Consider the following 23,706-nt stretch of genomic DNA (forward strand, 5'->3'; position numbering starts at 1 on the left):
GAGAGACAGTTACAGAGTTGAGAATGAGAGCATTAAACCAGTATCAGGTTGAGTCAGGTCAGGACTGGGAACACTGGTCTCTCCTCAGTGGCTCTGAGACCAGAGTCTGGCAGCCCTGGGTGGCCTCACAGGTCACAGAGCCCACCTTCATCCAACGGTCTGCAGGGAGCCTCAGGGTGCTGCTCCAGCTGTAGAGGCCGTCGTTTTGCAGCACCACGGGGCTCCTGCTCTCCTCCCAGCTGATGCTGCCACTGCCATCCACCTTCCAGGACAGACTCCAGTCTGAGGGGAAGCCCTTGTTGGCCAGACATGTGATTGTTGCAGTCCCCTGCTGTAGCTCCTCACTGGAGGGGGGCAACACTGTCAGGACGGGACGGGTATCACCTAGGAAACACCAATCAGCTTAGAGGACAAGAACCACAATTTGATTTTCTCCGTTAAGAAGTTTCTGTCAGGTGTTTTTTCTGCTCCACCAGTCATTAACTCACACATTGTTTCACTTCCCTTTAAGAAACCTCTCATGCATATCAGCACAGAGAGAATCATCACACAGTTTGACCTGAAATATGTTCAAACTACACTGGAAATAAAAGAAGCAGATGTGGAAACATTTACAAAACAAGTTTAAAATCATCAGTATTGTACATGACTTACATTAATATTAACTGGAAACAAATAAATAGAATATATATTCAGCGACACAAAATGCTCTTCATGTATATCTAAAACAATTTTTAAAATTCACACAAACAAACTAATTTCAAACAATACTTGACAGTTCTTCTTCTTTATATTATTGTTAGATTTTTTTTCAGTTTAATTTTACTGAAATGTAGACATAATATTTTGACAGAGCAGATCTGAATTATTCTCCACGACACTAGAGGATGATAAATAATTCCAGCATCAAACTTATTGTAAAGCTAAGTGCTTTTCTCTTAAAATCAGAAGAGAAATTGTTAAATGCACTTTAATAAAAAGACAGTATTTGATAGTAAACCAGAATAAACTTACTTCCAACATCCAGTCTGGTTCCTCCACCGAACGTGAACCACAGTGATACAAACTCATTGAGCCGCCGTACAAAAACCTCTGACTGTAGAGAGACACGGCTCTCTGACTCTGACAGACTGAATTAAAACTACAAGCCCTCAAAATTCAGCCATTCAAACTGTTAATTAAAAACAATTATCCTGTGGATTATTGTAATGTTTTAAATGATTCAAATGTAAGTTTCATATACATTTATAAAGCACACTGTATTCCACTGTGACTACAATAAATCTTCACAATTATATTTAACAAATTAAAATTTCACATCCAGACAAGTAAAACAAAATTAGGAGGAAACAGCTAGTAAAAAAAACTGATTTAAATGCGACTTACTTCCAACATCCAGTCTGGTTTCTCCACCGAACGTGAACCACAGTGATACAAACTCATTGAGCTGCCGTACAAAAACCTCTGACTGTAGAGAGACACGGCTCTCTGACTCTGAAACAAACAAACTCAACAAAATAATTCACTGTTTGCACAGCAGCCATGACTCAGCTGATATGACTTCTTCAAAAACCATCATACAATGTTAGTTTAAATACAGTTCAATCCATGAGCTTTTGGACAATCACATTTTTTGTCCTGTCCCGTTCGGCACTGAAGCAATCAGAATTATTGTCTGAAGGCCAAGAAAAATTCTCAGCAGATTTATTTTCTCAAGTGTATCATTATGGCTTTACCATACTGATACACTTGATTCATCTTCATTATTTTTTTATTTTTATTCTCTTTTTAAATGATTACAATTGGAACAGATATAATCGGGGGATCGTAAAGAGAAAGACAGATAAGAGAAGTTTAAGGAAAGGAGAGGGAAAGAAAAACAGAGGGGAAGAGGGACAGTGAGAAAAGACAATGAAAACCCATGAGATCACTTGCTGGAAAAAAAAGAAGTAAACAAGCAAAAAGAGAACAACACAGTAGGGAGACCACAGCAACAACCTAGATAAGCATAAGTAAGAGTAAATATTAATACTCAATGCTACTGAGCAGCACAAAAGACCGACAGCGCATGATATGCTTAGAGGCAGCATCCAAGGAAGATAGTGTCTGTGCACACCTGTGTGCGTGAGTGCGCTTGTTTTCAAAAGGTTTCTCCATGTAACTATCTAATAGTAATTGCAGGAAGCCATAGCACTGCCCCCCAGGACATGAAGCAAGCATGGAGGACATCCCAGACATCTAGATTCCCCCCAGAGCACAAGAGCCCAACCAGGACCACTGGAGGCACAGCCGCGCCACCCTCCTAGAAACAAGCTGGGGAGAGCCCCAGACGGGTGTGTGTGGGGGGCGGTGAGATGGAGTCTAAGACCCAACCAGACATATAAACATAGACAAAGCTCTTCATAAAACATGCCTCATTCACAGACATTCATATTAACACTAAATTCTATGCCTGAGTGCTTTCTATCTAGCATTGAGACAAATGTTCAACATTTTACTCTCACCAGTCAGAGAGTCTAAAATATTTGAAACTGTAGCCTTTTGTGTTTGTCACTGATCAATATCTGAGTAATATTATTCATAATTAGGCACTAACGCACATGGTGTCTTGATGCACGCTCAATCATCCAGGTAAGTAAAACCCAAAAGGTTGATTCTGTTCATCTGGACGCAGCGTTTTCAGGGGGAGAAATATTTCGTCACTCATCCAGGTGACTTGTTCAGTCTCAGCTGACTGCAGGTTTCTCCAACCTTATAAACAGTACATTTGCACAATAACTGAAACCAGCCCACTGAATGAACAATGGGCTGGGAGGTCAGTTCCTTGATCATAAATATGCAAATTATCATGACCATTAATCAACAGACACTGATCAATGGCCATGAGTAAGACACATGGTCTGGTGCAAAGACTCAGTATAAGTTCTGATGATGTGCTGCTTATATGTTTTTATGCTGTAATCTTTATAGTGTAGTACAGAGCAAGATGAAGAAATGATGACTTTTCTTCATGCAAATATTTACCAACTGTATTACCAGATTTTAAGTATGTCACAGAATAGCCTGCCCAATCCTCACAACCAAAGCTTGCTCAGCATAAGATGCACAATGTAAAACTTTGAAAAAATGCTTTTAAAAATAATCAACAAAACACAAATTGCTGATTTTATGAATAACTTAATGGATTAATTAAAAAGAGAAAGAGAAAAAATGATGTAATTACAGCAGACAAAAATAACAAATCACTGATTCTTGAACACAGAGTAAACCTTACATAATGGACAAGGGCATTTCCATTAATTTCCATAGAGAGGCACTTTGCATCAGCAGCACCATGCTCCAGTGCTCTGGGAGAGTTTATAGTCCTGAGAGTTGAACACTGGATGACTGACAGCTGTCCTTCATCACAACAGAAGCCACAGAAATCCTCCTCATCAAAAACATGACTTTGATCTGCGTCCTCATCTGGACTCTCCTCTGCTGCTGCTTCACAGGTAAAGTCCAGAGAATCAAACTCCTCTCCTCTATCAACATCTGTCCCTCTGAAATGAAGCCCACAAAACCATGAAGCTGCTTTATGTTTTTGTCTCTGTGTCCTCAGAGTCCCGAGGACAATATACAGTGACTCAACCTGGAGCAGTGAGCTCTGCTGTGGGAGGAACTGTGAGCATCAAGTGTACGACCAGTCAGGATGTTTATGGCAACAACCATATGTTTTGGTACCAACAGAAGGATGGAGGAGTTCCTAAACCTTTAATAAAATATGTCAATCAGCTATTATCAGGAATTCCAGCTCGTTTTACAGGCAGTGGATCAAACTCTGACTTCACTCTGACCATCAGTGGAGTCCAGGCTGAAGATGCAGCAGTTTATTACTGTAAAAGCTGGCACTATCCTAACAGTCAGTGGGTGTGCACACAGTGAAAAACAGTCGTACAAAAACCTCCCTCAGTCAGACTGAACAGAAACTGAAGTGACTGCTGCAGCTGGAAGATACTGCAGAGACTGATACAGTTCACTGAGGACACACACACACACACACACACACACACACACACACACACACACACACACACACACTTTACCATATTCTCCATGTTCTTTAAAGCAACCATGAAATGATTTCAATATTTTAAACTCTGTTACAATATCCATGAATGAATGAATCTCCACAAAATGAAAGACAGTCTTTCTAATGGAACGTCCAAAGACAGCAAGACAAAACATGAGTGACCAACTAACCCTACTATACCAACATGAACATGCAGTATGTAAAAGACAAAACCTATAAAATTTGATTAATGTACATTTTAAAGATGCAACACTCCATCTTCATTTCCAAGTTAAGTACTTATGGTGTGAGATAAATTGTAATGAACTGGTTAAGCAGTTACTTAGATAACAGGTTTCAGTGTGTGCAGTGTTTAGTTAATTCATCTGAAAGAATGAAAACAGACTGTGGGGTCCCTCGAGGTTCTGTTTTAGGACCAAAACCTTTTAATTTATATATAAACAACATTTGTGATGTGTCGAAAATGTTAAATTTTGTTTTGTTTGCAGACGACACAAATTGTTTGTGCTCCAGAGAAAACTTGAAAGAATAAAATTATGGTTATTGAAATGAAAAAACTAAAAAAAATGGTTTGATGTAAATAAGTTATCGCTGAATTTGGAAAAAAGTTTATGATATTCGGAAACCGTGTAAAGGAAGAAGAGATAGTATTATCCATAGATGGAGTTTTCACTGAAAGAGTTACAGAACAGTTTTCTGGGTGTATTAGTGGATGACAAGTTAACATGGAAATTTCATGTTGAACATATCAAAAAAAATATGGCCAAAAATATTTATATCCTGGGTAATGTTAGATATATATTAGATTACAAGACAATGCAAATATTATATTTTTCATAATTTTTACCCTATTTGAGTTATTGTGTTGAAGTATGGGGGAATACATATGTGACTAATTTAACACCACTATACTTATTACAGAAGAGAGCGCTTCGAATTATGCATAATGTTAAATATAGAAAACAAACTAAAAGTTTGTTTTCTATATAAAATCGAAATTATTAAGACTTGAATTTATAGTGATATTACAGACATTAATTATTATGTTTAGAGCAAAAAATAAAACATTACCTCTTAAGTTACAAAGATTATTTGTATTGTGTTCAAAAAATGGGGATAGCAGAAGGAAGTTTTATTTTAAGCATCAGTTTGCTCGGACCACACAAAGGCAAATATGCTGCAGCTCCTCACTGGAGGGGGGCAGAACCGTCAGGGTGGGGCGGGTATCACCTAGGAACCACCAATCAGCTTAGAGGACAGGAACCACAATTTGATTTTCTCCATTAAGAAGTTTCTGTCAGGTGTTTTTTCTGCTCCACCAGTCATTAACTCACACATTGTTTCACTTCCCTTTAAGAAACCTCTCATGCATATCAGCACAGAGAGAATCATCACACAGTTTGACATGAAATATGTTCGAACTACACTGGAAATAAAAGAAGCAGAAGTCGAAACATTTACAGTAGCTTTAAAATGACTACAAGTCTGAGTTATGGATGATATATACAAACATACATACATATACAGTGGGGCAAAAAAGTATTTAGTCAGCCACCGATTGTGCAAGTTCCCCCACTTAAAATGATGACAGAGGTCAGTAATTTGCACCAGAGGTACACTTCAACTGTGAGAGACAGAATGTGAAAAAAAAATCCATGAATTCACATGGTAGGATTTGTAAAGAATTTATTCGTAAATCAGGGTGGAAAATAAGTATTTGGTCAATAACAAAAATACAACTCAATACTTTGTAACATAACCTTTGTTGGCAATAACAGAGGTCAAACGTTTACTATAGGTCTTTACCAGGTTTGCACACACAGTAGCTGGTATTTTGGCCCATTCCTCCATGCAGATCTTCTCAAGAGCAGTGATGTTTTGGGGCTGTCGCCGAGCAACACGGACTTTCAACTCCCGCCACAGATTTTCTGTGGGGTTGAGGTCTGGAGACTGGCTAGGCCACTCCAGGACTTTCAAATGCCTCTTACGGAGCCACTCCTTTGTTGCCCGGGTGGTGTGTTTTGGATCATTGTCATGTTGGAAGACCCAGCCTCGTTTCATCTTCAAAGTTCTCACTGATGGAAGGAGGTTTTGGCTCAAAATCTCACAATACTTGGCCCCATTCATTCTGTCCTTAACACGGATCAGTCGTCCTGTCCCCTTGGCAGAAAAACAGCCCCATAGCATGATGTTTCCACCCCCATGCTTCACAGTAGGTATGGTGTTCTTGGGATGCAACTCAGTATTCTTCTTCCTCCAAACACGACGAGTTGAGTTTATACCAAAAAGTTCTACTTTGGTTTCATCTGACCACATGACATTCTCCCAATCCTCTGCTGTATCATCCATGTGCTCTCTGGTAAACTTCAGATGGGCCTGGACATGCACTGGCTTCAGCAGCGGAACACGTCTGGCACTGCGGGATTTGATTCCCTGCCGTTGTAGTGTGTTACTGATGGTGACCTTTGTTACTTTGGTCCCAGCTCTCTGCAGGTCATTCACCAGGTCTCCCCGTGTGGTTCTGGGATCTTTGCTCACCGTTCTCATGATCATTTTGACCCCACGGGATGAGATCTTGCGTGGAGCCCCAGATCGAGGGAGATTATCAGTGGTCTTGTATGTCTTCCATTTTCTGATGATTGCTCCCACAGTTGATTTTTTCACACCAAGCTGCTTGCCTATTGTAGATTCACTCTTCCCAGTCTGGTGCAGGTCTACAATTCTTTTCCTGGTGTCCTTCGAAAGCTCTTTGGTCTTGGCCATGGCGGAGTTTGGAGTCTGACTGGTTGAGGCTGTGGACAGGTGTCTTTTATACAAATGATGAGGTCAAACAGGTGCCATTCATACAGGTAACGAGTGGGGGACAGAAAAGCTTCTTACAGAAGACGTTACAGGTCTGTGAGAGCCAGGGATTTTCCTTGTTTGAGGTGACCAAATACTTATTTTCCACCCTGATTTACGAATAAATTCTTTACAAATCCTACCATGTGAATTCATGGATTTTTTTTTCACATTCTGTCTCTCACAGTTGAAGTGTACCTCTGGTGCAAATTACTGACCTCTGTCATCATTTTAAGTGGGGGAACTTGCACAATCGGTGGCTGACTAAATACTTTTTTGCCCCACTGTATATATAAAAAAAACCCTAAACACCCAGCACGCCCCTGTGGGCGGTTTATCCTTCAAGCTCAGGTCCTCTACCAGAGGCCTGGGAACTTGAGGGTCCTGCAGTATCTTAGCTGTTCCCAGGACTGCGCTCTTCTGGACAGAGATCTCCGATGTTGTTCCAGGGATCTGCTGGAGCCACTCGCCTAGCTTGGGAGTCAACGCACCTAGTGCTCCGATTACCACGGGGACCACCATTACCTTCACCCTCCACATCTTCTCGAGCTCTTCTCTGAGCCCTTGGTATTTCTCCAGCTTCTCGTGTTCCTTCTTCCTGATGTTGCTGTCATTCGGAACCGCTACATCGATCACTACGGCCGTCTTCTTCTGTTTGTCTACCACCACTATGTCCGGTTGGTTAGCCATCTGCAAGTCCGTCTGCATCTGGAAGTCCCACAGGATCTTAGCTCGGTCATTCTCCACCACCCTTGGGGGCGTCTCCCATTTTGACCTCAGGACTTCCAGGCCATACTCGGCACAGATGTTTCTGTACACTATGCCGGCCACTTGGTTATGGCGATCCATGTATGCCCTGCCTGCTAGCATCTTGCACCCTGCTGTTATGTGCTGGATTGTTTCAGGGGCATCTTTACACAGCCTCCACCTGGGGTCTTGCCTGGTGTGATAGACCCCAGCCTCTATGGATCTTGTACTCAGAGCTTGTTTTTGTGCTGCCAAGATTAGTGCCTCTGTGCTGCCTCTCAGTCCAGCTTTGTCCAGCCACTTGTAGGATTTCTGGATATCAGCCACCTCCCCTATCTGCCGGTGGTACATACCGTGCAGGGGTCTGTCCTTCCATGATGGTTCCTCGTCTCCCTCCTCTTTCTTGGGTTTCTGCTGCCTGAGGTATTCACTGAGCACTTGGTCAGTTGGGGTCATCTTACTGATGTATTCTTGGATGTTCGTTGTCTCATCCTGGACTGTGGTGCTGACACTCACCAGTCCCTGGACCCCTTCCTTCCGCTTAGCGTACAGTCTCAGGGTGCTGGACTTGGGGTGAAAGCCTGCATGCATGGTAGGGAGCTTTCTTGTCTTGATGTCAGCATATATATATATATATATATATATATATATATATATATATATATATATATATATTAATGCAATTATGTATATGTTTCAATAGTGATTTATATTCATAACTACCAAAGCATGAGTCATCACACACTCTCTGAAAGTAAATGATGGAAGAATTTGGAAAAGAAAAATTGGTCAATTTTAACCTTTTAAACACAAATTGACAAAACATTGTGGAGATTTGGATACTTAAGTAAATATACATGTTCATGTGTGCTGAAATATCTTTAATTAGTGAATGCAAATTGAATGAATAAAAATACAAAGTAAAACGAAAAAGCACTGCACTAACTAAAGGACGAATGTGTCACATGACAGATGATGGCACGATGAGGAAAGATGACTGACTCTGTGTGTTTGCATATGTGTCCTGCCTCTCTGCTCACAGCTGTTAAGAGGCCAGTGTTGATCAGTGGCTGTCCAGGCCTTTCAGAGCCACTCACACACCAGCAGCACAATGATGATGTCACTGACTCTACTGCTGGCCACCCTGGGGCTCCTTGTTCAGGGTGAGACTCTGTCTTTGCTTCAGCATGCAGCCAGGTTCACCACAATGATGTTCTGCTATGATGGAGAAACTCTGGAACAAGCAGCACTGACCTTCTTCCATCTGTCCTCCATGTTAGAGCAATGATCCTCTAATACTTGATCATCTTTCTCTAAACTTCTCCTATTTTCATGTTTTCAGGTTCATCACCTGAAATCATCCTGACTCAGACTCCTAAAGCTCAGTCTGTTGTTCCAGGACATACTGTCTCTATCAGATGTAAAGCCAGTTCAAGTATGGGTAGCTACCTGCACTGGTATCTTCAGAAACCTGCAGAATCTCCTAAACTGCTTGTTTATTATGCAACAAGCCGTCAGTCTGGAATTCCTGATCGCTTCAGTGGAAGTCAGTCAGGAACTGATTTCACTCTGACCATCAGTGGAGTTCAGGCTGAAGATGCAGGAGTTTATTATTGTGGACAAAGTGGTTACAGCTTCCCGTTCAAACAGTGAAAAACCACCGTACAAAAAACTCTCAGCTGAAGAGGAACTGATCTGAAACAGCTGCAGAAAAGTAAAGCACTGAGATGAATCATTAATCCTGTTTTACAGTTTGAGATAATGAGTACACATCAACAGTAAAAACCTTTAATGAAAGAAGACGTCTTCTTAAATGAAAGAAGACGTCTTCTTTCATTTAAGAAGACATTAAATGAAAGAAGACGTCTTCTTTCATTGAAAAAAGACGTCTTCTTTGAAAGAAGACGTCTTCTTTCATTTGATGAAAGAAGACGTCTTTAACATTTTGAAACAATTCACCACCAGTAGTGTCACCAAATAAAAGTGTAAGTGTTCAGTGATTATGGACAAATTTCCAGAAGAGATTGTGCCTATCTTCACAAAACTGCAGATGTAACTAAACACTTTGTTTAATCTTTTATAAATCATCATTCTAACAGTTTTACTGCGAGTCAGTCTGGAGCTGTTTTTGACCCTCAGTGAAGATTGATGAGTTTTCGACAAACCTGATCCAAAGCAGTATGTGGAGAGAAACTATTAAGAGATCCATGGTGAACGCTTCATATTTAATGAATACAATTCTAAAGAAAGGTGTTAATTTGTGTTTCCAAACAAAATCAGGTGTGTTTCATGAATGACAGAATATGGACCCACTTTAACATATGAAACAATCAGTTATTATATACTGTACACACAAATTCAAATCTCTCTGCTGTTAGAGTGAATTGTTAAATGTTGCCATTGTTGTACTTAAATTTGTAAACTTTGCCTTAAACTGTATGATCAAAGACATTCTTCTGTGATGTCCGGTTGGTTAACCATCTGCAAGTCCATCTGTATCTGGAAGTCCCACAGGATCTTAGCTCAGTCATTCTCCACCACCCTTGGGGGCGTCTCCCATTTTGACCTCAGGACTTCCAGGCCATACTCGGGACAGGTGTTTCTGTATACTATGCCGGCCAATTGGTTATGGCGATCCATGTGTGCCCTGCCTGCTAGCATCTTGCACCCTGCTGTTATGTGCTGGATTGTCTCTGGGGCATCTTTACACAGCCTCCACCTGGGGTCTTGCCTGGTGTGATAGATCCCAGCCTCTACGGATCTTATGCTCAGAGCTTGTTCCTGTGCTGCCATGATTAGAGCCTCTGTGCTGTCTTTCAGTCCAATTTTATGCAGCCACTGGTAGGATTTCTGGATATCAGCCACTTCCTCTCTCTGCCAGTGGTACATACTGTGCAGGGGCCTGTCCTTCCATGATGGTGCCTCCTCTTACTCTTCTTTCTTCGGTTTCTGCTGCCTGAGGTATTCACTGCTGAGCACTTGGTCAGTTGGGGCCATCTTAATGATCTTACTGATGTATCCGTGGATGTTTGTTGCCACATATATATATGTATAGAGAGAGCGAGAGAGAGACACAAAGACAGAGAGAGATCTTTTTTTAAAGTACAGACCCAGATAGCAAGGAAACATTGAACAGATGTTGATTTTCCATCTGAACCATCAGAATCGTCAGGGTTGAAATGTCAACACAAAACCAATGTTGAAACAACACTGAAATACTGATGAAACCGCTTACAGCTGCTACCACTTGGACTATTCCATAGCCCCCCCTCTCACAGTGGTACATCCCTTCAGGTAACCATTGTCTTGTACAGTAGAGCGGGACATTAGATTTACTCTCAGCGGAATTGACCGGAGAAGGCATCAGTTCATGCACTGCACTGGCCTGCACCACGATTAATATAAGGTAAGAATGAATGACTTTTGTTCTATTCGTTATTTCCACGGTTGCATTTGAATAACAGTAAAAAACAAACAAACTTGTTAATGTAAAGTTTCGGACAAAATGTGGGAGCCCGAAATTGTGTCTACTTTCATCTTACAATCCGGCAACAAATAAATTGCACTGCGAACAAAGTCAACAAAGAAAACATTTTCGTTTCATACTTTTCCGTTATATTCCCTTACAAAGCTAGCTTTAACGGTTCGAGGGTTCCTTTGTTCTTGCCGTCGCCTCGGCGCTTGACCCAGACTTTCGCTCTGTAGTTGCTTTTTAGCATAGTACTACAAAAAATTGTAAATCTGTGATATATGATTGATAAACGTAAAGGTAACTGTATAAATGTGTTCAATGACTTTGTTACTTTTAATGATTGGAGAGCACCCACTTCGATTCGCACTCAATTCAAACTTTACGTTGCACGCTCACCTAACTTTACGTTGCACGCTCACCTAACTTTACGTTGCACGCTCACCTAACTTTACGTTGCACGCTCACCTAACTTTACGTTGCACGCTCACCTAACTTTACGTTGCACGCTCACCTAACTTTACGTTGCACGCTCACCTAACTTGCGTTTGCACCTTTTGTCCACACGTAAACTGCGTTTTATTATTTATTTATTAGTTTTTCGCCTCTCACTGCTTAAGCCATTAATCTTTCTGGAATTGTTTTTTTAAACAGATGCGACCTCACAAAAGATATTAGCTATGCTGTCAGACCTGACGACAGCTGTTAACGAACTCCGTGAGGAGGTCAGAGCCATCCGCCATCCCTGCTGCAATGAATCGGTAGATGCTGGGGTACTGCCTCTGGATTTGCCCTTGCACAACATTGAGGAGCTAAACAATGCAGAGTCAGCTTTTCAATCATAAGAGGCAAATAAGGCAATGGTAAGTATATAAAGGTTATGTACACTTTGTAACTATAAAGTGTAATAGCTGTCAGATGTGATTTAAATACATAACAACGGCCTGTTGATTAAACACACAAGCACTTGCATACACATTTAAGACATGAGACACGCTAATTCCATCTCTTAAAATGTGTCTGTAGGTGAGACGCTTTGCCTTGATTGGAGGGACCACACTGGAGGTGCGAGTCCGCCGTGTAATGGCTTATGCCATTACAAACGAGCTGGCCTCGGTACTCAACTGGGCAGGGAAAAAAACCAAGGACCAGACAAAGCAAAAAATGGCATTTAAAGATAAAGCGCTCTGCAAATGCATATATGGTGGTAAGTTTTACAGTTTTTTTGCTATATTACTTTGTCTTTCTTAATAACAAGACTTTCATGTCCGGTTAATCTGGAGATGGAGTCTTTGGTCTTTGGCTTGTTTAGTCCTCGGGTTGTAGTTGTACAGCCCGAGGACCCCATGTTTATTTTGTTTTAAAGGATACACGGCACACCATGCTAAGCCTTATCACAGCTCATAGCTCTTTTGGAATCAAATGCGGCAGTTTGCAGATTTACGCCTGGTGACTTTCATGTTTATCAGCCTAGGAGTTTACATACTTTCTCCCCGCTGAAGACAGTTAACAAGAGCTTATTCATGTGCTCTAATTCACTTTTTTTGTTTGTGTGTGTGTGTATTTTTTTCCTAGATGGCCTGACGCAGCAGTTAGGGGCAAACTCTATGTCCGAGTTTGTCTTTGCACAAGCAGTGCAGAAATGGCTCCGATACGCCCCAGATCGTATGGGTATGGGTGGTGCAGGACGCACATCATGTATCCCCATCCCAGAGTAAAAAATTACAAACTTCTGTGAAACATATAAATGTAAATAGGAAACTGTCTTTTAATAAAGTATTTAGCAAACAAAACATGCCTATTGACCTTTTTTTGTTTATTTTTTTTCTCTTTTACATCACATGCAATGCTTTCTTATTTTAGGATATTAATATTGACATGATACATTGTGAGACATTTGTTGTTGTTTTTTTATAAAGGGTGTCCAATTTGAGGAATAAGTACAATTATGTGTTTAGGTGGTTTAAGTATTGATGGAAACATGCAGTAGTTTAGTATTGGTTAAAATACCTATAAAGAAAGGTAGATTTCCAGTCATGATTTAACTGTTTTAATAAAAAGCAACTGTGCGAAAGAGGTTGAAAATCAACACCATAGCTCAACAGTGTTTCAATATCAGGATCTGACATTGTTTCAATGTCAGGTTTCAACATTGATTCAACATCAAAACCTGACGTTGTTTCAACATTAAAAAAGGGTGCAAGAGTGACGTTAGGTCAACGTCACACTTCAACGTTGATTCAATGACGTCGCCTGATATTGACTCAACGTTGTTTCAATGTTTCCTTGCTATCTGGGGAGTGTTTAAAACTAGGAAAATTTAATGGTCGTAAAGCATGAAACAAACAAAAAATACAGCAAGAGTGGTGCTGAATAATGAGGTGTGGGAGCCCTGGTTGGCCTCACAGGTCACACTGTGAAATGGCAAGAAATGAATCTTCTATGTGCTGTGACAGAACATGAACAGTAAACAGATCACTCCCATTTTTTACTTTAAATTCACGTTTGGAGTCCAGCCAAACATGGTAAAAGTGGTAAGCCCCGTTGAAGAACTGAAAAGCATAGTATTTATTTTGGCACACAGGCCGCGCTCATTGGAGGATATGATTTATATATATATGACTGTTAAACAGAAGAAGTTGCAATAATTGCTAGAAAATAGCAATAGGGGGGAAAAGGATTCAACCTGAAGAGACATAAACATGGCAAAGAAATGTGGTCGGATCTAAATCTCAAACACAAGCAAACTGCCTTTTTGTTGCAGAAATTTTAACCAGCAAAAACAGGATGTTCAAGGCAAAATGTTCAGAAATCTGAGTCTGTCTCAAAAGATTGCCCCTGACTCCATGAACTCTTCCAGTCCATCTTACAGCTTTTGATTTAACATTGTTGAGTCTCTGTCTTTGTTCAAATTTAAGGCCCGTCTTAAATCCATGCATGTCTATATTTATTTGTATTAGAATTCATATTTGAATTATTTCACATTTTCCATTTGATTTTTTTTAAATTCAAATTTATCTCTCCACTAGATGTCATGAATGATTTAATTATTCAGCAGAGGACACCTGCAGCTGACTGACTCTGTGTGTTTGCATATGTGTCCTGCCTCTCTGCTCACAGCTGTTAAGAGGCCAGTGTTGATCAGTGGCTGTCCAGGCCTTTCAGAGCCACTCACACACCAGCAGCACAATGATGATGTCACTGACTCTACTGCTGGTCACCCTGGGGCTCCTTGTTCAGGGTGAGACTCTCTGTCTTTGCTTCAGCATGCAGCCAGGTTCACCACAATGATGTTCTGCTATGATGGAGAAACTCTGAAACAAGCAGCACTGACCTTCTTCCATCTGTTCTCCATGTTAGAGAAATGATCCTCTAATGTTTGGATGTTGATCATCTCAATAACTTTTCTCCACTTTTTCATGTTTTCAGGTTCATCAGGAGAACAAGTCCTGACTCAGACTCCTACAGCTCAGTCTGTTGTTCCAGGACAGACTGTCTCTGTCAGATGTAAAGCCAGTTCAAGTGTTGGCGGCTGCCTCCACTGGTACCTTCAGAAGGACGGAGAATCTCCCAAACTCTTAATTTATTATGCTACCAGCCGTCAGTCTGGAGTTTCTGATCGTTTCAGTGGAAGTGGATCTGGGACTGACTTCACTCTGACTATCAGCAGAGTTCAGGCTGAAGATGCAGGAGTTTATTACTGTCAGCACTGTAACACGTGGCCGTTCACACAGTGATACAACGCCGTACAAAAACCTCCCTCAGCTGGAGAGGAACTGAGAAAAAGAAAATCGGAACTGACAGCTGCTCAGAAACACACATTATTTTACATTGATTGAATGATTGAAAACAATCATTTAAATATTTTATCTTTGGATTATGAAAGTTAGAAACAATTTTCTCAAACTCAAAAGACTAATGACTAATTCATCCTGCTTTAAGTTCTACAGAAACACAAATATTTATGATTAGTCTTTAAAGTAAAAACTTCAGGCAACGTGTCTCTGAAGTGCTTAGGTACATGCTCTATATTATATATTACTACATTTGAATTTAATTTATCAGTACATACTGACAGTTATAAATATTTCCATTAACACAGCTGATTTGAGAGTATTTGTGTTCTATTTTAAATTATTGTTAGCATTACTGTCAGCAATGAAAATGGGATCATAATAATTCACTGTAAGACAACAAGAGATACAGACTGTTTTCTCTCTGCTCCTGTTTTTGGTAAAGTTCTCCATGCAAATGATACCATGTACTTTAATTATTTCACTGAATCTCTTTATTAATATAGTTTTAATGTGATGATTAGAATCAAATGCAGGACAAAGAACTGCTTCAGGATGAGAAACTATGAAGAGCAGCTGGTTTATCGACCGCTGACGTGACCCAAACAGCTCGACTCACATTAGATGTGGACATAAGAACACATTCAACCTTTTTACTACACCTGATGTTTAACAATCTGCCCTGTTGGAACTTTTCATGGTTTTGTTGCTCCTTTTGCTTCCGTCTGTCCTTTTGGGAGGAGCTACATCCCCTTTATTAAAAGCTTTATTAAAAGACCAGCAGCAGCCTTGTGGCATCTCATCTCATCCTCTCATTCTTTGAGCCATAAATTTAGCGACTGTAACAGGATCAACAGATGTTTACATTTTAAAGCCTTTTTTATACTTTTTTAAATGTTGTGATCATTTTGGCTGTGTTATAACTTGTGACATGGATTTTTGCAGGAAATCTTTTTGGTCAAGTTTTTTGAAATCTGGTGTCTTTTACTTTTACGTGTCATCCGTACTCTGTTGATGCATTTTGCACCCTGTCGACACCTTTGTGGACAAAAATGTACAAGAACAGAATCTGGCATTAAATCCTCATACAACAATATTTTTTCAGCTTTTTTTGTTTTTCATAAATAACTTAACAATTATGCAATCAAATCAGTTTTGTTGCTCAACTTTGACATGTCCAAGACACTAATAAACACCAATGTCCCATCCTATTTATTATATGGAACATTTTTAGTTTTTTCAATAAAGATTAAACTGTTTAAAGTGGCATTTAAAGGTGTAACACCCGTCCCACGTTCTATTGAGAGGGGCCCTGGGTTCCTGTTGTTACTTTCCTATTGATACTCCCTTTTTAATGCTTATGGTATAAAATATGCAACAAAACTACACTATATGGAAACAAACCACACACAAGCAGGTCAATTATAAAGTTAACTCCACTTTAGTGAATGCTTAATTAACAACACAAAAGAAAATAAGTAAAATCAATAAAGTTTGTTAAACAATGGTAAGGTATCTACCTCAACAGAAACAAAATAATCAAATAATATTGTGGGCCCACACACACTCTCACCAAACACACACACACCTCAAGTGCTACATACTTTCTGCTAGCAAACCCCTCGTTGCAGGCCTGAGTCACGGCTCGGGTGCGTTGGGACCTAAAACAATATGGTCGCTTCACTTGTTGCCAAGCAGTAAAAATAAAAAAAGCACGTGCAAACAACAGTACTCACACCTCCAGGCAGTTCAAGGGGATAGCGGGGAAACTGGGTCACGGCTACCAGCAGGCCGCGGCAGCAGCACTCACAGTCGTCCTTTCCACGTGCTCCCACGTGAACACATAACTTCAGCACACCAGCAGAAGGGACCTCTCTGACACGCCAGCAAGACGTCCGTCTCCTCCTACTGAATCACACAACCCCGCTAAATGCCAGTTCACATGCGATAACATTCAATCTTAGCATTAGCTTAATAAATAAAACAGAGCAGAACAAGAGCTTAGCGAATATGCTAGGCTACGCTAGCGGCTATGTTAGCAGTTATGCTAGCGGCTAATCGCGGTTAGCAGTTAGCCCGTTTTACACAATAACATTGGGTACAAGTGTCAGACAAAATTCACATTTACCTCACAGTAGGGTACAACAGTTCTCGACTCAGTTAACTATCCGTCAACCCGAAAATACGTCTGTCGCCTTCTATGACCTCTGCGTTCACTCGACACTGTTCAGCTCTCGTCTCTCTCGCTTCCTGCAGAGTGCACACGGCTCCCCACTTACTCCCACCCATCTACCTGAGACTACTTCAGGGTTCACTGGAGCTGTAGTACATATCAATAGCATATCAAAAATAATGACATAAACCTCAAAATACAAATAAAAAGGTTGTGCATTTAACTGACACACATCACATACTTTGCAGGCATTTGTATACATTCTTGAACACATTAAACATTTGCAATTAACTATCAATATTAACAAAACAATTTTAAATAATGAGCTACTTATATAGCCAGGGCTACAAAGGGTTAAAACTGTGAAAATTATTTAAATTGGAAAAGGGCTCAATTTATTTTTGAAAAAGAAAGGAGAAAAAATATTGCCATATGAGGACTTTATGGCAATTTTTTTGCATGCACATTTTTGTATATGAAGGTGTCGACATGGTGGAAAATTTGATGAGGGCACAAAGGTTAAATAAAAAGAGACATTCAGAAAAATAATTTCCACTTAAATAAGTCTAACTGGATACTGAAATGAGCACCTTTGTTTTTGTCAATATCATGAAGTGGTTGATTCATCGACAAACAACATCCCTGCTGGAGTCAGTCAGTTCATTTCCATAGAGAGGCACTTTGCATCAGCAGCACCATGCTCCAGTGCTCTGGGAGAGTTTATAGTCCTGAGAGTTGAACACTGGATGACTGACAGCTGTCCTTCATCACAACAGAAGCCACAGAAATCCTCCTCATCAAAAACATGACTTTGATCTGCGTCCTCATCTGGACTCTCCTCTGCTGCTGCTTCACAGGTAAAGTCCAGAGAATCAAACTCCTCTCCTCTATCAACATCTGTCCCTCTGAAATGAAGCCCACAAAACCATGAAGCTGCTTTATGTTTTTGTCTCTGTGTCCTCAGAGTCCAGAGGACAGATCACAGTGACTCAGCCTGGAGCAGTGAGCTCTGCTGTGGGAGCAACTGTGAACATCAAGTGTACGACCAGTCAGAATGTTCATGGCAACAGCTACTTACACTGGTACCAACAGAAAGATGGAGGAGTTCCTAAACTGCTCATTTATATTGCTAGCAATCGACATTCAGGGATTCCAGCTCGTTTTACAGGCAGTGGATCAAACTCTGACTTCACTCTGACCATCAGTGGAGTCCAGGCTGAAGATGCAGCAGTTTATTACTGTCAGAGTTTTCATGTTATCAACAGTCAGTATGTGTTTACACAGTGAAAAACAGTCGTACAAAAACCTCCCTCAGTCAGACTGAACAGAAACTGAAGTGACTGCTGCAGCTGGAAGATACTGCAGAGACTGATACAGTTCACTGAGGACACACACACACACACACACACACACACACACACACACACACACACACACACACAGGTCCTCCATCTTTTTTTCACCCATAAAGGGTTTAATTTGTGAGAGTAAACTTGTGCAGTGTAAACAGTAAAATGTAAACATTGCAGCAGTTAAGCAGTGAAAGGGCATTTTTGTTGAAACACTTGTTTCCTGGTTAAGAGCGTTGCTTAGAAACTCGTCTTTGGTTTACTTTTCATTTTCTGTTTGGGAAGATTGGGGAACATAAGGACCTGTTTTCTTGTTTTGTCATCGCTCACATCCAAAACAAATAAACTCCTCTATACCAAAAATGAACCTTCTTATCAACTCACATGATCTTGTTGTGCAAATAAAGTCATCCTGTTTTTATTAAGCTGTATATTTTCAAACATGAACATTGTTAAAATGATTTGGTTTCATCTTTCACTTTGTTATTCTCCTGGTGTTTCATTTGTTCAACTGGAATGCTAAAGTTCAAAAAACAAATCCCAGAATGGTTTTCAGTTAAGCTAAGCAGTGCCTTCATGTTCTAATGATCTTTAACATTACAGGGCTCTAGAATAACTTTCTGCCTTGGTTGCACCGGTGCACCTTTTTATCTTAGGGGCACCCATTTTTCCAACCGCATCGCTTAACAACATTTTACATGTGCACTTTTTTGGGGGGGAAATTGCTGTCCATACAGACAATATTGATTGGTAAATGATTAACTAACAATCTTGTTCTTGTGCTTAAAGTGCTTTGGCACTCTTTGGCAATAAGAATGCAGAGATGGCACCGGGTGTTATGGCCTCACTTAGAGAGATGAAAAGTAATAAAGAGACCAGGGGACTAATACTATATTAGGAAAATGATTAAATTATAGCAGGGAAAACTTAACAGACAGGTTTTGTTATCAAATGTTGACTTAATCCACTGCTGATAACAGGTTGCAGGACAACCGTTTAACTTTTGTAAAAGGAAAAAAGATTCTGGTATGACTGTTGCCGGTTCGAGCCCCGGCTCGGACAGTCTCGGTCGTTGTGTCCTTGGGCAAGACACTTCACCTATCGCCTACTGGTGTTGGCCAGAGGGGCTGATGGCGCGATATGGCAGCCTCGCTTCTGTCAGTCTGCCCCAGGACAGCTGTGGCTACAACTGTAGCTGCCTCCACCAGTGTGTGAATGTGTGTGTGAATGGGTGGATGACTGGATGTGTAAAGCGCTTTGGGGTCCCTAGGGGGCACTAGTAAAAAGCGCTATATAAATACAGGCCATTTACCATTTACCATAAATACATGGGATGATCCATGATTTGGGGAAAATTAGAAAAGAAAAACTGCATCTTACACTTGTCTTTGTGATGCTGAATACTTTATTACTCTTATGACCTCCAGTTGTTTGCAAGTGTGAAGGTTGATTTAACTTACAGATTTTGTTTTCCAGGCAATGATAGTGTGGATGCAGGCTCCAGGCAGAGCCAGGAGTTAAACTTAATATGCAAAAGACGCTGATGTCTTTTAACTCAGGGGTACAGGGCTGGAGTGAAATTACTCCGGAGGAGAAGCCCTGATGTTGCCTGGGAAATGATCTAACTAACCTTTTTCTTTTGTTATTCCCCTAGTTTTGTTGAGTTGACTCATGGGAGAGACCATGTGTCAAAAGGGGGGTTTCCAGATTTAACATTAAAACAATGTTTTCTATGATTTTTACTGTGATTTGTGGGGTTAGCAGTTCATTTACAGGTATTAAACTGAGTGTATAGGTTTTGATGACCCATAAGTAAAGTTAACTGAACTAAAAGGAAAATGTGGATTGATATTGGTTGATGTGTTTTCTAAATGTTTAGAGGTTTTTCCTTCTAGTAAGGAGTAGAGATGGACCGATCCGATATTACGTATCGGTATCGGTCCGATACTGACCCAAATTACTGGATCGGATATCGGCGAGAAATAAAAAATGTAATCCAATCCATTAAATATCAAAAAAGCACCTCACAAAGCTTGCTACACAGCGTAACTCGGCTCATAACCGTAGCACGTCGCAGCAGTATGCATCACGTGATAGAGCCACTGTGTGTATTTGTAGCCTAGCTAGCAAACCAGCATTTCATCTCCGAGGAAGTTTTCCCAGAGAGAAGTAAAGCAAGTGTGTAAGTTCATCTCTGAATGTTTGTAAAGCATTCCCACCTTAAGCTTAACAACAGATATACGGCGCGACTGCCTCTCTCTCTCTCTCCTGCTGCTAGTCAATCGTGAAACTGCTTAATAATCAGCTGATCGGCTTTTCTGTCGCAAGTCTGTCTCTCTTCTTTGTTTTTGGCCCACTTCTCACCAGAAAGAGGAAACCAGCGGCTGAACAACAGCAGCACGTTTAAGCTTGATATGCTGTTGTTAGAATTTATTTAATATTACTTTCTACACCAGGATCTTTTTCTACGTAGCTGACGGCTGGTAACTGTGCAGGGGCGGATCTAGCAAAGTTTAGCCAGGGGGGCCGATAGGGCATGAACAGGGAAAAGGGGGCACAAAGACATACTTTTCTTTCTTGTACTCATTTAAAATGTCTAGCTTTTAATAAATAATTATCTGACTCTTACACCCAAAGTTTTAATCTAATGTAAAATACATAGAAGTCCATTACTGTATATAGTAACTGTTAAGTCTAATATACCCTAGTAAGCTATAGTACTTTTTCCTTTGGGAAGGTACCATCTGTGCAGTCTGCAATTCTGTTGAAGAAAGATGTTGAATCTATTTAATTATTCTTGAAAAATAATTTCTTTCTGTGCATTTTTCCCCCACACTACATCAAATTAAATTTGATTACATCGATTAAGCATCATGAGCTGGAGGGTGGGGGGTGGTTCCCTATTTTTTTTTTGCTGGGAGTTTGCAACCCTATTAGTTAGGTTGCTTGATATTTCTGCTAAGTACTCTTTAAAATACCAGAATAGGGAGGATGGAGCAGGTTTACGTTTATTAGATTGATCAGTGTTGCTGAACTATGAAATATTTTGGGCGCAGTGTATTTTTTACATACAGGTATAACAGAATAGCTTTAGTGTTGTTATTTATTTAAACTTGAGTATAAACTTATACAAAATGCAGCAAGATATTAAAAAAACGTTTTATTGATTAAAAAACACACTATATCGGATTCATATCGGTATCGGCAGATATCCAAATTTATGATATCGGTATCGGTATCGGACATAAAAAAGTGGTATCGTGCCATCTCTAGTAAGGAGATACGGGTACAGCAGCCAGAGTAATTGCTGGAAGAAATCATCTCCAGACTGAGGTTGAGGCTGAGTGCTGATCAGAAAACTTCAGAGACTCACCGAGAAGTAAGGACCATTCAAGGCAGCTATGCCTCTGGGCTTTCCAGGGATCATCAAGAGGAGACTGTGGACAACAGACGGGCATCTGAGGGTGAGGGAAGCGTGCCAAGCTCCAATCGACAAAACAGAGGGAGTTCAATGATGGCGTCATGATTCTGTGAGCAGCACAGAAACCAGAAGCTAGGGTGGTGATGGGGAATGACCGACGGCAGTTTCCTATGAACATCACCTAATGCTGTGTCACTGTGCTAAGCATACTTTGAAAATCTGAAGAGGGTCTTCCTTTGTGTCATTGATGTTGTCATTTGCATCATGACCATCATGATTCAACAGGTGGGATCATAACAGCAGTAAAACAACTGGATCCAATACCCTTTCCGTGAAAGGTTTTCTGCAGAGATAAAAAGGACAATAGATGAGTCATAAGTATTCCCCCCCTCAGGAAGAATGCCTGAAGTGAGGTGATGAGGGTTGATAGAGTACACATCATGGTTTTGTCAGCTTCGTTTCAGAGAAATAATTTTTTGCAAGATGACAGATTGTTTCTCGAGACTTTCTCTAAATTTTCCTTGCTATGCAAAAAATGTGTGCACAGTCTGACTGAGGGAGGTTTTTGTACGACTGTTTTTCACTGTGTGAACACATACTGACTGTTAGGATAGTGAAAACTCTGGCAGTAATAAACTGCTGCATCTTCAGCCTGGACTCCACTGATGGTCAGAGTGAAGTCAGAGTTTGATCCACTGCCTGTAAAACGAGCTGGAATCCCTGATTCTCGTCTGCTAGCAAGGTAAATGAGCAGTTTAGGAACTCCTCCATCTTTCTGTTGGTACCAGTGTAAATGGTTGTTGCCATAAACATTCTGACTGGTCGTACACTTGATGCTCACAGTTGTTCCCACAGCAGAGCTCACTGCTCCAGGCTGACTCACTGTGATCTGTCCTCTGGACTCTGAGGACACAGAGAAAAAAACATAAAGCAGCTTCATGGTTTTGTGGGCTTCATTTCAGAGGGACAGATGTTGATAGAGGAGAGGAGTTTGATTCTCTGGACTTTACCTGTGAAGCAGCAGCAGAGGAGAGTCCAGATGAGGACGCAGATCAAAGTCATGTTTTTGATGAGGAGGATTTCTGTGGCTTCTGTTGTGATGAAGGACAGCTGTCAGTCATCCAGTGTTCAACTCTCAGGACTATAAACTCTCCCAGAGCACTGGAGCATGGTGCTGCTGATGCAAAGTGCCTCTCTATGGAAATGATCTGACTGACAGAAACAGGTATGTTAGAATAGAATAGAAAGCCTTTTTTTGTCACTATAAAGTTGTACAAACAGAGAAAATGAGACAAAGACACAAAGTTGCAGGGGGAGGGGAAGTGCCAGAAACACATTATATTAGATTAATATTTCAAACATGACAAAATGCTAATCTTACAGCAGCAAAATGATTGTATCTCTACAGTTTAAACATTTCTTATGCACAGAGTGGATAGTCCAAAAAATTGAATCATCACAAATACATTATTTTATATTTATTACTTTAATTTTTTAGTCTCATTTTATTCTTACTGTCACGGTTTCTGAGGCAAGCTGCATGGTGTTATGAATGAAGGACCCAAGATTCAGGCACAGGCTGTGATGCGAGTGAGCTTTTTTTCCAACAGGTGAAAACACACAAAAAAAGTGAGGATGGCAAGGACAGAACTAAGGCTACGTTCACACTGCAGGTGAAAGCGCATCAAATCCGACTTCTTTGACCCTATGCGACCCATCTATCCCATCATGGTATGACAGTGTGAACGGCACAAATCCGATATTTTCAAATCCGATCTGGGTCACTTTCATATGTGGTTCTGAATCCAATACATATCTGATGTTTTAGAAAGCGACTGCT

The 23,706-nt window shown here is 40.6% G+C and overlaps 1 non-coding gene and 2 gene segments (V, D, J or C); 1 reads left to right on the top strand and 2 right to left on the bottom strand.

Annotated features, from left to right (window-relative positions):
* LOC148096601 (Ig kappa chain V-III region MOPC 63-like) overlaps positions 1-23,706 on the top strand; it is a 104,850-nt gene that overhangs the window by 78,456 nt on the left and 2,688 nt on the right.
* LOC148096610 (Ig kappa chain V-III region MOPC 63-like) lies at positions 6-23,706 on the bottom strand. The segment is given in 4 exon segments: positions 6-384; positions 1,015-1,056; positions 22,464-22,769; positions 22,877-23,706. Coding segments are annotated over 4 exon segments (726 nt in total).
* On the bottom strand, positions 9,460-9,598 carry LOC148096611 (small nucleolar RNA snR46). The gene has a single exon (XR_015717157.1). It is a non-coding gene; the product is annotated as a small nucleolar RNA snR46 (small nucleolar RNA).

The sequence above is a fragment of the Neolamprologus brichardi genome, chromosome 22 (assembly GCF_056152115.1).
Source record: "Neolamprologus brichardi isolate AB-2024 chromosome 22, ASM5615211v1, whole genome shotgun sequence".
Taxonomy (NCBI): domain Eukaryota; kingdom Metazoa; phylum Chordata; class Actinopteri; order Cichliformes; family Cichlidae; genus Neolamprologus; species Neolamprologus brichardi.